Below are 16,488 nucleotides of genomic sequence, written 5' to 3' on the forward strand. Positions count from 1 at the left end.
CGGTAGTACCTTTAGATTTTATCACACATCTCATTAATCTTAATTTCCAACTTTAACATTTTTATACTGTATCTTCTCCATTGAATAAATATCCAAAAATGTTGGTCAATGTTGCACGGAACTGAGCTAATAATAAATACTGTCCTTTTAAAGATTCTGGAGCCTTGTGAATCTTCTCTGCCCAAATCCCCAACCAACAGAAATGTCTTTGATCATCGTGAATAGATGCAATAAAAGTTGATGCAACAAAAGTTTTAAAAATCACACGGTTATGGAGGCTATCTTTATACTAAATTAAAACTTTATTGAATAAAGAACACTCTTCAGAACACATGATCTGATGGCCTAGGTCTGCATTACATGCAATGAAGCTGAACATGACAGTAGTTTAACATGGAATGTCAAACAAATTAGTATTTCTCACTGTACAAAATCGTTTATGTTGTTGACATGCAAGAAGAAAAGTATGACACTCTGCATTTTCACTAATCATCTGTGATGAGTTCTAAAAAGGCATCTGAAGAAACTGGTAGATTTCCTTCGGATATATTTCAAATAAATTAGTTACATGTGTACTACTGAAATCTCTTTCAACCTCTCTTGCATTCCATATAAAATCTTAGTGCAAATATCAAAGTTGCTGGTTACTCCAAAAGACTGTCAAACTTCAAATACAAGTTCTGAATTAATGTATATTAAGTTGAACAAAACCAAGAATACCAGTTACTGTAAAATTCATTTAGGCACACTTAATAGCCCACTCTAAGCATTTCTTCTAAGTCTCTCACATTAATTACTAAAGCCTGTTTACAGTACTAAAATTCTATCATTCAAGCATCAATGATTATATTTCAGAAAAAGAAAAATCATTCATTTCTGCAATAGCATTACTGCTATATTCTAAAAAAAAAAAAAAAGAAAAAAGAAAAAAGGAAAAAAAAGAGAATCATAATTAATAAACCCAGTATCCATGATAGGATACCTGGGGAAAAAATATTTTAGGGAAAAAAAAATGTGCTTTACTTGCACAGCAGGAATTCTATAATGTAAACACCATATTGGCCCACACCACAAAATCCATGAGGAAGGTTCAAATTTGAACACCATGTGTGCATTATTTTCAAATCTGTGTTTGTGAATATATACTGCATCTGTTTGTACCAATACATGACAAATAAAACACACTCTTCCACACACATACACATACAAGTGATTGTTAAATATTGAGCATGGCTTTCTTCCCTGACTCTAACTCACAAAATGTTAAGTGACATCCCAACTGTTTTAAAAGGTTTAGGGAAATCACTAAATGAATGTGAATAGTAGTTGAGGAATGATGCAAGGTGATGGTAATAATATCTGCAAGTGGATGTAAAAAAGAATGTAAATGTGAATGGCTGAGATGTGCAAATGCATGGAAAGTCTTCTGTGGGCCTTGTCTGAACTTTTAAACTGATACCAAGAATAAAAAGTATAGTAGCACACGAGTCCATTGACACCTGGAGGGTCAGGCTGAAAAAGCTTACCTTCAAAGTGCAAATTTTAACAATGGAATGTTCTTGCAGGGACATAAGGACAATCCTCTGTCTTTTTCTTGAAAAAGAGAAATAAGATGTTCAGGAATTACCTTCTCCTGGCCAAAGTTATTTCAGTTTCTTGGTAAAACAAAAAAGTATCTAGCCAAAAACATCACCCACTCTTTCACATACACAGAACTATTCTTAGGGGGGTATGTGGGGAAAAGCCCTCACCTATGGATAGCCTAATGCATCTTTTATTTAGAACTTAGGTTCTCTGAATCAACTACATTAAATACCAACATGTACCTCCCTCAGCTCCCCCCTCTCCACCCACCTTCCTATCCCTAACACCCCCAAGGAACCAGGTATTCTAATGTATTTGTTTTCTAAGCCTCGTGACAAGGCTGTTGAGTACCACCTCCACTGGAACTAAGCAAACACCTAAGGTGCACTTTCTATAGCACCTTTTTCTTCTCCACATTGAGTGGAATCTTGATGCTCTCAAGCCTGGATCTAGATCTCCAGGTCATCAGGCCGAGGTCGGCTGCTGGCGCGACTGCTGGCTCTGCTGGAAGGTCGCTGGTCCACAATGGCTAGAGGCTGTAGTTCGTGGCCAGTATCGAGTTTTTTGGCGTTCTGGTTGTCATCAGGGAAATCAAAAGGCTGTGCATGGGAGTTGGAGATGGTGCTTCCTGCCTGCCCCATTCGATTTTGTTCAGCACTGTAATTAGCCCAGTTTTGCTCACTCGCTTGTTTGTTGTAATTGCGGCAGGAAGAATTGTTTCTGTCTCCGGTAACCAGCTTGTACCCAGGAGGGGACATGGGTGAGAGGGGAGCTGTTGGTGAGGAGCAGCCATTGAAATAAGCATATTTTGGAGATCCACAGTCTTTGGAGGGGCTCAGTGGGCCAGTGGTAGCATGGTAAGGATCGCTCTTTCCCTTGACACGATCCTTAACACCCTTGAAGAAGACATAGAAGAGTTCGATGATGTTCAAGGCAAGAGACACCAAGGACACCACCAGCATGAAGATGATGAAGATGGTTTTCTCCGTGGGACGGGAGAGGAAGCAGTCCACCTGATGCGGGCAGGGATCTCTTTTGCAAGTGTAAACAGCACTCAGGCTGAATCCATAGATGTACCACTGGATCAGCAGGAAGGCCACCTCGAAGACAGACTTGAAGAGGATGCTGATGATGTAGGTTCGCAGCAAGCCCCCCCGCATTTTCACCTTGCCGTGCTCTTCAATGCCATACTTGAACTTCTTGATTTCAATCTGCTTCAAGTGCATGTCCACGTTGGCACCATCGGTTTGGGCAACTTTGAGTTCCTCCTCCTTCTTGTTCAGTTTCTCTTCCTTTCGCATCACGTAGAACACATGCGCCAGGTACAAGAGTGTGGGAACAGATACAAATATGATCTGCAGGACCCAGAAACGCACATGAGAGATTGGGAAGGATTTGTCATAGCAGACGTTTTCACAACCAGGCTGTTGAGTGTTACAGCGAAAGGCCGACTGCTCGTCACCCCAGGCTGACTCAACCGCTGTCCCCAGAAGCAGGATTCTGAAAATGAAAAGGACAGACAGCCACACCTTCCCTCCAGCGGTGGAATAGGCTTGAACCTTGTCAAGGAGTTTGCCTAAGGCACTCCAGTCACCCATGTTGTCTGGGCACCGCCTGAAAAGAAACAAAAAGATGACTAAATGATCGCAAACTACAAATCATTAGTTCGACATATAGTTTCCTTCAGCCAACAGTCAAAATATTGCAAAAAGGTCTCACCTCTTTCTAGCACTCTTCAAAAATCAAAAAACAAAACAAACAAACAAACAGAAACACCACAAGTGCAAACTCTTCCACTTTCCCCTGAAAAGAGGTCTTAAATTTTCTTGAGACATGCTAAATCTTAGAAACAACAGAGCCCACATGCCAAATAAATTGCAATCTTAACCTTGCGAAGATGTATTACTTGCTCAACCACTGCCTTGCCATGTGACTTGAGAAGCTGCCTGTGCTAAGTGCCTCTGCTTATTTTAGCCATCTGACAAATGAGGACAGCTCTTGCCTGGTAGGCCTGTGTCTGCCTGCACGCCTGAGCAAAATGCTGATGCGAGGTCTTCAAAAAGCATGGGTACCTAAGAATCGAGGTAAGAACACCCGTACCCATGCACAGGCACGCTGCACGCAACCTGTTTTCAAACCTCAATCCCAGTACACGTAACACTTTATTCCTAATTGTACCCTGAAATAGTTCTCCTTGGTATTTCAAGTGTAATTTATGCATACTCTGTATTGTGGTCATTTATACTTCTGTTTCTTCTTAAGCAGTGACTTATGTGGTTCACAAGTCTGTCTTCTGCCTGGAGGAAAATATGGTACTGAAACACACCACTTTAACACAATGTATAACTAGATGCAGGAATCTACTTTCAAAAACAAAGGCTGAGGGCACATCACATTTCATGGAAGAGTATAGTTGGCTTCAATACTAATTATAGCCTGAGAAATACAAACATCACTTTAAGGGGTTATCTCTAGCAAAAAATGATTAACTTTTATCTTTTTTTTTTAATTTTTTTAACATTTTTTATTGATTTATAATCATTTTACAATGTTGTGTCAAATTCCAGTGTTCAGCACAATTTTTCAGTTATTCATGGACATATGCACATTCGTCACATTTTTTTCTCTGTGAGTTATCAACTTTTATCTTTTGATTGCTGCCCACCTTCAATTTCCTTTACTGGGCTGTGGGCCCTCAGTTTACACACTCATTTAACTCCCTATCGATACCTAGATATCTTAAGCCTAGGACTTCCCCATTATTGGGGATAAGAAATAGCCTCAAGTCTGTAGAGATGACAAGAATCCCAAAAGTTATTTATCTAGCTCAATTTATACTTCTAATTGCCAACAGTCCATTTAACTGATGAAAATTGAAGTCATAAGTGTATAGGCAATATTCAGCTATCAGTAGAGCCAGAAAAAACTTTTCAGTCCCAAGACTAAGGCTTCCCAATGCATGACGTTGGTCTTAAAACTATAGTAAATCTGGGTTAAAGCTAGAAATGTTTCCATATTTTGATAATATACAATCTTAGCAGGGGCTGAAATCTAGGAAGAAATAAGTAACATTAACATTACATGTGTTGGTCAGAGAGAATATAGTCTAATTTTCAGCAGAGAGTAATTGGAGGATTCAGAACAGGATGAAGTAGTCAAAGATTATTTGGTAAATTAAAAGCAAGCAAAGCAAAGACTTCCCAGGAGCTTGGTAATGAATTTTAAACAGTGTAACTACAAGTAGGATTACATAGGCTCCTTAGAAATAAGTTCATTGTCTGAATTTAAAGAACTTTTTCATCTGGTGTTGAACTGTGAGCCATCTTCTCCTAGTAGGAAGTAAATGAAATCCAGGAGAATTTTCTTCCCTTCCAAGCAGTATTACATTTCTGTCTAATGCCTGTACCTCCTGGCTACAGAGGCCAGAAAAAAATGAATTGGAACCCTGGCCTGGGATTTCCTGGATGGAACAAAGAAGAGATGGCTGTTCTATGAACTGAAACTGCACCAGCCATCAAAATTAGCAGTCAGTGGGTATCTGTGATCACAGCCCAGAGACAGGGCCAAAGACTGCAAGGGGTAAGAGTGGGAGGCAGGTGGGCAGGGAAATCACACCTCCCAGGGGTCATAAAAAAGGGAGTGTCCCCTCTAGGAAAGGGTATTTTACATTGTGAAGTGACACATTAGACAGTGAAATTGATGTTATGGAAAGAGCAGTCAAACAAGGGCTTGTAGGGTTGACAAAGAGTTAAACAGCCAGGGGAAGCCTGAAGTGAGAGGGAGTAATTTAGCTTTGATGGATAGTTTGATGGTGAGAGAATGTGAAAGATGAAAAAAAAAAAAAAACCTACAATTTAGCAGAAAATACTACACTGGGAATGAAGTACAGTCCATGAGGGTCAAACAAACATAACAGAATTTTTGGAGTTATATCAGTAGATAGTTTTCTATGTGATGATGTGTAAATTGGCCCTAATTCTGTTCGTAGAGAATATAATATTTTGCCAGTGTCATCTGCTTTTGCTCAATACTCCAATTGTGGGGGGTGGGAGGGTGGATGAACAACAAAAACAAGCAAGTAAAAAATGATAAACTGCACACATCTCATCACATGCATGAAATGACTGAGCTTAAGAAAAACTTAACGTGTTTCAGGCACACAGAGAAGTTGTCAGTTTGGTCAGTGTTTCAATGTTAATCAAAGTAAAATATAATTATGTAGATGCTTGTGGTAATTAATTACTAAGTTTCTTTACATTCTATGAGAAAATAAAAACTGACTTTCTTGTAATACCGAGATTCCACAGAAATACCCTATAGTGCCACAGTATGTGAATTGGGTCACTGGGCAGTTCTCTGGGTATTAGTTCTTTATTAATATACCAGTGACTTAATTGCAAACGTGTCTTTTAAGCACCCACCCAACTGTCATTTGCATTAATGAGTTAGGCTCTTTCATCTGAATAAGATGAATAACCCAATTGGACACTCGGTATCCCTTAACGTGTAGATACCTGGCATTAGCACTGTCATAGATCCCATCAGATAATGCTTAATGTGATGGCTTGTAATGATTGTGATTCTCAAGGAGAGGTAACAAAAACAGTTACTCTTTTTGGTTGCCATTCACTTTGTTGTGAACCAAAAGTTCTATTAACTGGTTGCCCCCTCACCCCCATTAATATTTTCATTTTTCTAAGTCATAGTTGAAAAGTTAATGCCTTTTTATAAGGAGAGGTCATAATTATATGTTTACAGGATCCCTCGCGTTGATTTACGAACTATGTACCTCATTCATGCTCACCAGTATGAGGCAGGTATATTTCTTGTGATACATGAGAAAATCATGGCAGTTCAGAATATATCCTATATATTCATGCCCTCACCTCTAGGTTCCCAACATAGAACTTTGTATGTAGATTAAGGCCCATGTTAAGGAGTTGTGCAAAGATCTTATTAGGAATAAATGCTTGACAGCAGCTGGACCGTACTTCTTGTGTCCTCTGTTGGATCACATTTTCCACTGCTCTTCATAGCCCTCTAGACTAGAGGCCAAAAACCACAGGCACCCCAAGTGTGACCTGTCCAAGGACCCTCTGGACCCTTTGCAGTGGTTCCTGAATAGCATCACAATCACTTGGCAGCATTTGTTAAAAACATACATTCCTGGCACTCACAAGTTTGGAAGAATACGATGGGGTGGGGATGGCTGGGAAATCACTTTTTTGTTGTCTTTTTTTTTTTTTTTAAACAAATGAACCAGGTGATTCTAAAGTAAGGCTTCAGGCCAACAGGCAAACAATGGTTTCTTGACATTTTTGGTGCTCTCTCATTCAAAAGATTTAGAAGTGGGGACAAGTCAGGAGAGCAGAAAGGGACAGGGTGTCTAAAAAGGCCGACGGGAGGGGAGGTGTCAGTGTGAGGGGCAGAGGCTCTCTGGGCACCTGAGAACTGAGCTCACCCTCCACTGCACAGCACTCTGTCCTCCACCTCCATTTGCTGCTCCCCAAGAGCACAAGGACTCCAATACTTTTTATTCAAAATGAAAAGAAACCTCCCATTTTAAATTACTTCTGACTGCCCCTTTTCCAGAGCCTTACAGACAGATCACCAGGCCAAAGCTGCAGTCAAGTCACGGTGTCATTAATGTTCTAATAATTAGATGAATTACAGAATATTTTACTTCCCATTTGAAAGATTCTTCCAAGAAGAGACGCTGTAATGAGTTGAAAGTGGGGAATTAAAATAAAATAAAGGTAAGTAGGATTGTTTTGTGATAAAATTATTTAATGGATTTTTTTGAGGGGTGGGGAAGGGAAGTGCCATGTGTGTGTTTCTAATATCCTAAAGCCAAAAAACTGTAAGCTCCAAAACTGAACTGTAAATCCTCCTAATGTTTTTCTTTAATTTGTATAAGAACCCCTCTCCCTTGCAGTAAATGTCTTCGAGCGGGCCCCGTTGTGGCCATTCCTCTACAGTTACAACAGCCAGGTGCTCTTTTGGTCATTTTCATCCCCACTCATAATGAACACAACCTGCACTCAGTCCAACAGCAAATGCTCTAGGTTCCATCTTCCCCCCAAAACAGACTGCGAGTCTCACCGTCACCCCTGCTCTCGGCCCAGTCTCAGCCGTCATCACCTCTTATCAGGTTTTACGTTAAGAGCCTAGTTACCCTGCGTGCCAATCTACTCTCCTCCAACAGTCAATCTGGAAAAAACTAAAACTCTGATCTGCCGTGATCAGCTCTGTTCCCTCCAGGGGCTCGCTCTGGTCTCACCTCATCAGCCAGCAGCATTCCAGACCTGACACTTGCTATTCCCCTTGCCCTGTTTGTTTTTTAATGGCCCTTAGTTCTACTTGACATATATTTACCTGTTTATGACTTGTCTGCTTCCGTGACGAACATTTATCACTATCTGCTTTCCTCAACTAGACTGCAAGCTCCATGAGGGGGTTTCTTTCGTCCACTGTTTTATCCCCAATGCTTAAAGGAGACATTGAATAACTATCTACTGAATGAATTAAATCAGAAAAGGCCCCAGGTCTCACCAGTTTTGTTTACTCTCTCCTTGGGATTCTCTTAATTGTAGTTATACCCCAAACTTCCGAAGTTTCAAATTAATTGAAAAGGGATTTTCACAGTAAAAAAAAAAAAAAAAAAAAAAAATTATCCTTCTCTCTCTACACAGTCAGCATCTCATTATACAGACTATTAAATTTTTAAGTGATAACTGCTCAAGAAGGGAACAGCATGCTTTAAATGATTCCTGAGCAGGCAATATGATTGAATTAAGAAAAGTCTCCTTAACAAATTCTTGAATTTACTAGACAAGGTTGTAGGGATTGGGGTTCTTGCAGAGCAGCATCAGGTATCATAAGATGTGTACTCAGTTTCACTATTGTGCTGTTTTATGGGTTAATATTTTAAAACAACAACAACAAAATCCTTGTGTTGTCCTGTTCCAATTCTGCAGTATTCTAATTCTGACTGTACTACACAGTTCACTTGTCGCTGAGAGTAAATAACACCATGGTGTCTTGCAATGGAAGAAATAGTCTGTGAAAACTTGTGTTTATTTCAAGAATGATAAATCTTGGGGGTAAGACTGGGGCTCTGAAGGTGAAAAGCAATAACTGATATCAATCTTGGTTAATATAATCTTTGTGTAGTTTGAGTATATGTAGGCAGTTAAGTGGTTTGAATGAGGTACCATGGAAAATGTATATTTCCTGTTCATTAGAAGACTGCTTCCGTGTACCTGGGTAGTCAGCCTAACTCTGTGGTGTATCAAACCTATTCCATGTAAACATTTTATTCTGTTTAAAATTCTGCCTCGTGGCTCCCTGATTAGCCTTAGATTCCCCTTAAAGAATGATACTGCTACATTTCAGCAGGTATTTGATGGGTGGCATTGATTTTGCAGAGGGGGGAAACACACTAACAAGCCTTTCTCTCCTCAGACTCTCACCCTTTTTCATCACATAGTCAACCTACATCAGCCTCCACAGAACAATGAGATAAGATGGGAGTTGAGGAGTGAGGGACTCCATCCAAAGAGAAGATGACACCTACCAAACACACAATCCCCTCCTTGGTTGAACAGCTGCCACTCAACTCTGCTACTAACAGAAGTTTCTCATGGTCACTTTAGGGGTGCTCGAGGAAAGAGCCTACATCAGAGCTGCAGGCTAAAAGCCGAGTTCTTTGATTGTGGTGATGGACTTGAAAAATGTTATTCCTATCAGTTATTGGTGCTTCCCCCAAATCTCACCTCCGAGTTGACTTTTTAGTGAACGGCCCAGTGATGTTGTTGACATAAACCCATCTTCAGAGCCCTCACAAGTGTATTAAGACTAGTCTATTTTCCTTAGTGAGTACTGAGTAACTCATGCATGCAAGCTCTTAGTAAAAGCTCAGTAAAGTCTAGCTATTGCTCTTTAAATGGTCTTTAGATATATAGCCCACTTATTTTTTAATTTTGGCATCCTTTCTTTAGCAAAACAGCAAGTAAGAAATGACTAACAATTTCCTAATACTAAGTTTTCAAGATGTTCTTGTAATGAGTACAATAGTGCTCTTTTAGCAACCTCATAGAGATCTATGAGAAGGAGGAATTTACCTTTTATCAATTAATAGGGAGACAAGACCATGAAAGGGTCTGCTTGTCTCTGTGTTTCTCTTTGGAGGCATCTCCTCCAAATCATGAAAAAAAACATATCCTATGGAATGTATCTGCTTCACAGAAATTGCTAAAAATCACTCCTTTTCCTCTATTACTGTGAATTTTAAACATCCAGTAAAACACATTTTTAAGAAATTATTTAGAAAGCTAGGAAAATCTGGACATGAAGTTTATAGAAAATATTAAGAAATTTTTGAGGAAATATATATATGTATGTACTGTATGTATATGTATATATAAATAAATGGCTCACCATGGTTTATGCTTTAATTTGGCAAAACACAGTGTGTATATACATACATAGCCAAATGGTGAATCCAGACAGCCAAAGTGGAGAATACGTGTAGTTATCCCAAGGCATGGGGTCGGGGGTGGGGGGGGCTCCTATGGAGAAACTCGGGGGATTTTTTTAACTTCACTTATCTATATTGAGTATTGACATCAATGGTAAACACTAGATAAGAACTTTTCTCCTCAAAGCTGCACTAATGTTTGAGAATACACTTCAACAATCTATTCAAACAACTGAGAATGCTGAAGGGAAGTCAGAGCAGGAAGGGTGGAGTAGAAGGTATTAATCACTGGTGACTTTCCTATCATTCCCTTCCCCCGGGTGTACAGAGAGAGAGGCTCTGAGGCTCATACTAAGCTACACCTCTGGGTATTGTCAGAGAAAGGAAGGAATGCGCTGTATCCTGAGTTTTTCATCCTTCTCTATGCAGGAATGGAAAACATCTAAGTAACAAAACAACTCTCAATATCTGAAAACACGCCCTTTTAGATGCTTGCTTGGAAGTGTGTTTCCCAGGGAGGGTCAGCAATGTGGGAATTACTCTGTAAAGGGTGAGGAATTGAGTGGACCTGGCAGCTGTGGTGATAAACTATAAAAGGTAGTAGAAAAATGTGGAATGTGTTTAAACCGTGAAGAGAGTAGGATCAAAGCACTATCACTGCATTTTCCAGGTGAAAGACAGGTGACAACTACACCCTGGCTCTGGGAACTACAGGGCACCACATACACACTGCTAAGGACAGAATGCATTCCTGCCACTGGTAGAATTTCTGGCCAGTTTGGCCTACTTAGAAGAATTAATTACTTTTCCTCCAAAGTATTTTCTACCTAACTGGCTTATTTCATTCTTGGTGACGTGGTTAATTTAGTGAGATCTCTGTACTGTTACAGAATTTCAGCAAGCTATGTACAAAACTAAAAGTTAGGCTTCCAAAAATTTTTTTCACAATCTATTCTTCAAATTGCCTGAGGCACTTAAGACAGAGTTCAAGTGTGCCCAATTTTCAGAGGGTGAGATTAAGCATTTTCTCTACTAACTCGTTTGAGAAGCAAAAGAAACCCACTTTCAGTAAAGCCATGTCTGTTTTTCCAACAGTTTATACTTCTCCTCTTCCCACCCCCACTTTGTACTCCTGGAGAGAAACACAGGCACGCCCCAGGATGTGGACGACGTTGGTCCAGGAGAGCTTTTGATAAGGTTTATCAGAGATGCTCCGTGAACATTAGAATGGCGTGGGTGATCCGCTGCTAGGCACTAGATGATTGAGTTTCTGAATTCAGTACTGATTTGGCTTTGGATGCATGTCTCATTAGTCATTAGCTCTTTATTCATTTCATTACGGGGCTTCCTCCGCGCCCCCTTCCCCACCCCTACATTCCTGGGACGTTTCGAGAACTTTCAGAAGAGTTACAAGTGCCAGTTAGTCACAGTAATTCCCAAGGTACGAAGGTTTCCTTATCAAGACTTACACAGTAGGATTCAACAAGTTGGGGGTGGGGGGGGGGGCACTGCGGTTAGGGAGGAGAGGGAAAGGAAATTAGATTGACACATTTAATTCAATTAACATTTGCTCTTCTTTTACCCTTTGGCACGCAGCCCCCCTCCCCGGCGCCGCTCTCCCCCTCCGGTTCCTTTCCAGTGGCGGGACTCGGACCTGCGCTCGGTTTGACTTGTAAGGATTTGGGGGAAACATCTCAACAAACCTTTACAAAACCGGGAGATTTGGGCAGCGTAGGAGCCCGGGCGAGCCGGGCGGATGCTAAGACGGCAGGAGGTGCCCCGCGCCCCCCGGGTCCCAGGCCCCCATCCTCCTTCCACAAAGCTTTCATTTTTATTTGCTTTTCAGCACTCTCCTTCAAACTGCAGGATCACACCAAGAATTTAAACTACTTAGTCTGTGGAGTTAGAACAGACAAAAAAAAACCTTCCTTATCGGGTAAGAAAGTGCACGGTTGCATTTCAGGCTAACAGAATGTGTGTTACCCATAAGAGCATGTAAGAAATTGAACCCTTTCATATAACAAATCAGCGTTATCCTTGCCTACTGGCAGCACCCTAGTGGCTCAAACTCAAAAAAGTTGCCCCAGAGCTCTAAACTCTGTTACAGGTTCAGACAAGCGGAAGGTGGCGGCGGGGGGTGGGGGGAGGAGGGACGTGTTAGCTCTAAGGCGCTGTTTTCAGAGACTTCGTTTCATATTCTTTCTAGGAGCCCCGTCTTAGGAGAGCGTTTTGGAAATGCACCCTGGCATACACTCTTTTCTAAACGTCTGTCCTCCCTCTCAATGCTTTGAAAGTAACCACCACCCATTCAAGGGATTTCACCTTCTGAATTGCCAACGTGGTCGACTCAAAGGTGGCTCTCTTGAGGGTCTCAGATCTTTTCAGAGCGATTACTAACACAAAGTAATTCTTTACTGTTGCTTTAAGAACCTCAATATTACAACTCTGATTTTTATACCTTTTTGTATACTGGGGAAAATTCTAGGAAAGGACCACGTGGAAGCCAAGCAACCGCAAGGTCTCAACAAAGCACTTTGTTAAGTTTGCTTTGCAAGGATATAAAACATCAATCAAGATTTCCATATGAAAAAGCACAAAGCGTAGAATTCTATAGCAAGCACACTAGGCAAATCTGCACTTTGATTTCTGTGCTGTTGTCAGTCAAACTCCCAGCCTAGGCCCCTACCCCCCCAACCCAAAAAAAGTTACAAAGCACTTAAGATTATTACTGATTACCCCAAAAAGCAAAGTTATACTGCAAAATGAAGAACTAAATATCCAGTAAATTAGTTCTTTATTCTAATCAGAAGAGTCTGAATCTTATTTACCTGTTGCGTTATTAAAAGAAAACTTTCTAACAGTCAAAAAATAAATACCGTACGTTCAATTTCAACTTTAAAACTATAAACACTTTCATCATTCCATTTACAGTAGCACATCAAAGCTAACTCTAACACATTTAAAAATTTTAGAAAAGTTTTACTTGTAGAATAAGAAACGAATAGGTAAAGTTCTTAAAACTTACTCTTTCTCTTAAAAGAAGTGAAGTAGGCACGCCAAGTTATTGAACTCCTTAGAGGATGAAGTAAAATGAAAAAGCAAGTTCAGGCACTCAGACCTGTCTATTTAAAGTTTAAAAGTCTGCTGCTGTTGGGTACTTTCCTCACTCCTTCCCCCTAATGAAAGAAAAGTGCTGATACCTCGTAAAAGCTTTTTTCTTACTTGGAGCACAGAGCTTTTAAAAGTTTCAAGCCACTGACTCAACAAGGAGGAGGGGCTAGGAGGAAGGGGAGGGGACGAGGAAAGGCGGGCGGGAGAGTGGAGAGGAGGCCGGCGAACGTGGACGGATGCGGGGAAGAGGCCAGGAGGAGTAGCCAGGTCCTCGATAAAGCTGTAGTTTAAATGTGCTGACGAGAGAAATGACATAGCATTAGAGACGTGAATGCCACCACTTGTAGTTACTCCTTACAGATAACAATTGCGGGTTTAGTTAGTGCTTTTTTCACCAAAAGTCCAGGGATAATAAAAAGTTGTATATTTTATAATACTACGTGATGGAAGAGAGTATAGCCTGGGCAAACTTGTTTCATATTGGCCAAGGTGTGTGAAGTTAAAGGTGGGTGTGAGTGAGTTACTTGATGAGCTAATTCCTTTCCTCTTAATTTAAGTAGGGACAGTTAACAAATGAAATGGTGGAGATGGGAGAAATTTCAGAAATGAACATTTTATAGGTATGTCCATGCCAAAAACCACCCTCCAACCCCTTGACTGCTTTGAGCTTTATTCTTTCCTGCAGTTTAGCAAAAACAATATTTATATTTATAACTGTATTAGTTATAATACATTTTGACTGGAATCTTGATATCTGACCTCTACTGGATCTCTGGGAAACTCATAATTTATATTATCTCAGACCTGTTCATGCCAACTCACTAAAAATGAAATCTCTTTTGTAGTGAAATGTCAGGATATTTTTTAAATGAAATACTTCTATGTTAAGTTGGCAGTAAGTGTGTCCCCAAACTGTCAACCTTCCTGGAGACCATCACCCTCTCTCTAAAACCCCCTGGAAAGTTTTTTGCCTGATGATAGCAGAGCTATGTGTAAAATTTTGTTTGCTTTTCCACCACTTCCATGGGCCTCCCTCTTAAGCACTCTGTATTAGGGTTTATAATAGCCTGAGTCATGTGGCCTCAGTCTTAAGAGTGGGTAGAACCTGTGAGGGCTCTCCAGATGCCAGACTAGAGGTCTGTGGGAGGACAATTCCCCATAAACTGGCTACAGTGATGCTTCTGAGGTTGGGCAGGGAACTCTCTTGGCCATTATTTTCTGGAAACAAAGCAAACTCATCCAGCCATAATATTCCTTACTCTTTTCTCACTAATACAAATATCAAGAAAAAAAGGAGGATGGCAAATATTTTCTGATAGATATCTTTCTCTAAATTTCATTTCATTGAAATGATTAATAAAACACCTTTTGAAATGTAGTTTTAAGACACAATATGGCTCTCTTATTTGCTGGCTATGCTATTTCTAAGGGGTACATTTTTCTTTATGTTAAAAAAAAAGGGAAAAACAAAATAGAAATTGTAACCCGACTTTTAAGTCTTCAAGTTCAGCAATCCATAAATATTGTTTTGGTCTTTATAATGTCCTTTCCTTCAAATGAACCTATTGTTTTATCCCAATTAAAAATTACTTCTTTTGATTCAGAACATATTCATGAAAATATGATTTATTCTTTTTATTTTAAGAAAATCTGTTTTCCCTCCTTTTAAAAAAAAAAGGAATGAAAGCATTTAACTTACACAGCTATTTGGTTTACTTTTGTAAAATTATTTATGAAGTACATTACTGAAAATCATCCATTTTATTTAAAAATTTCCTAAAATGCTAATTCAGAACTGGTAACATGAAAGAAAAGTTGCAATTGGCTATTCTATAACAGGGTTTTTTAAATGAAAAATTGTGCTTATTTCCAATTATGTTTTGTTATGTGTGTAAAAGGACATTGTTATCTAAGTATTCTGGTACCTTTCCTTTTCAGCCTATTGACTATGTGACCAATTGGAAAGAGAACTAAAGAACTTCTTTATACTAAATTAAGTTACCTATGGAAATCACTTGAACCATTTTCTAAGCCAAAGGGATTAGTCACAGCATTAGCCAGAAATTAAATAGTAAGTTCTCTCAATGTATGGAATGTACTATGCTCTTATTTCTAAAATGATTTTTACAAAATCATTCATAAAAGATGAAGACATTCTATGTGATTTCTTCTTTTGGGATAGTGGCACCAAGACTTGATCCTATGAGTAACAGTGCTCGAGCAGAGCTGGGCTCCTGTGAACGGCTTCCCTGTTGGACCACTGACACAGTTCTCTCTCATGGACACCTCAAGGCTTCTCCCAACGTCCAGAAGCAGAAACTCCTGTTATACTTCACACTCTAGCAGTGCTGATGAGTGATATTTTGACCAATAATATATTCTTTACAAAGTATCCCACTGACCTTAGAAGTTCATCTCCATGGGAATATTTTGCAAAAATTGTGGGATAGATTTTTTTAAATGTGCTTTTCTCGTAGTCTCAAAAATGCTAATGCCGTTTCATTAACACAAACATGGACATTTCTGAACTGTATCTTCTCTGATTACCAGACCTTGTCTAAGCAGAAGAGATGGATACAGACTAATCTGCTCAGGAACACTGCTTTCTGAGGGATGAGGGATAGTCACTGAGCGTTCTGTCACCTGCAGAATTTCTTTAGGAGCCACCTCCTAAATGAGCCAGGCCTTAGGCTGTTTTATCCATGTTGCTCTGTGTATTGAGAAACACATATTGCTGGCACAGTGAAGAGTAGACTATTTCTCAGAACTGTGAGAAGTATTTCTTAATATGGAAACCAACTGCATTTTTTAATTTTTACCTTTGTTTCAAAATAGCAATTTCTGAAATTTTAAGAGATGAATGGATTGACTTGTAAGGATTTTGAGTGCTTACCTCACACAAACTCTGTTGGACTACTCCCACTTCAATAAGCAGCATAAATCTTAATAAGTAACTGGTGGTTGTAGACTGAGGATTAGTAAGGAGAATATTATAATGGTAGAGGAGTGAGTTACAAAAACCTGAACTATGGTACTAGGAGTAAGACAGGACAAAAAAGTAGAATTATCAGAACTTGATGACAGACTGAATGGGGAGGAAAAGAGAGAGGAGTGTGGAAACTAATTTTGGAGTTTTGGACTGGGAAAATGTTACTAACACAAAAAAGGAAGTCCAGAGGAGGAACTGATTTGCTGAAAAATATTTAATGATTTCAATTTGGAATACTTTGCTATGAAGAACTGAAACAGCTAGGTGAGGCTATCTGATGTGGAGTTCAGGTTAAAATTATTACAAGATTTGGGATTATACTCAT

The 16,488-nt window shown here is 39.7% G+C and overlaps 1 protein-coding gene across 1 annotated transcript; it reads right to left on the reverse strand.

Moving 5' to 3' along the window:
* Positions 1-283: 283 nt before the first annotated feature.
* GJA1 (gap junction protein alpha 1) lies at positions 284-13,289 on the reverse strand. Its single transcript, XM_010965490.3, has 2 exons — positions 13,089-13,289; positions 284-3,198 (listed from the first exon to the last, which is right to left on the reverse strand). The coding sequence occupies exon 2, from the start codon at positions 3,180-3,182 to the stop codon at positions 2,034-2,036; it is 1,149 nt and encodes a 382-aa protein (XP_010963792.2). The 5' UTR covers positions 3,183-3,198; positions 13,089-13,289; the 3' UTR covers positions 284-2,033.
* Between the last annotated feature and the right edge of the window lie 3,199 nt (positions 13,290-16,488).

The sequence above is a fragment of the Camelus bactrianus genome, chromosome 8 (genome assembly GCF_048773025.1).
Source record: "Camelus bactrianus isolate YW-2024 breed Bactrian camel chromosome 8, ASM4877302v1, whole genome shotgun sequence".
Taxonomy (NCBI): domain Eukaryota; kingdom Metazoa; phylum Chordata; class Mammalia; order Artiodactyla; family Camelidae; genus Camelus; species Camelus bactrianus.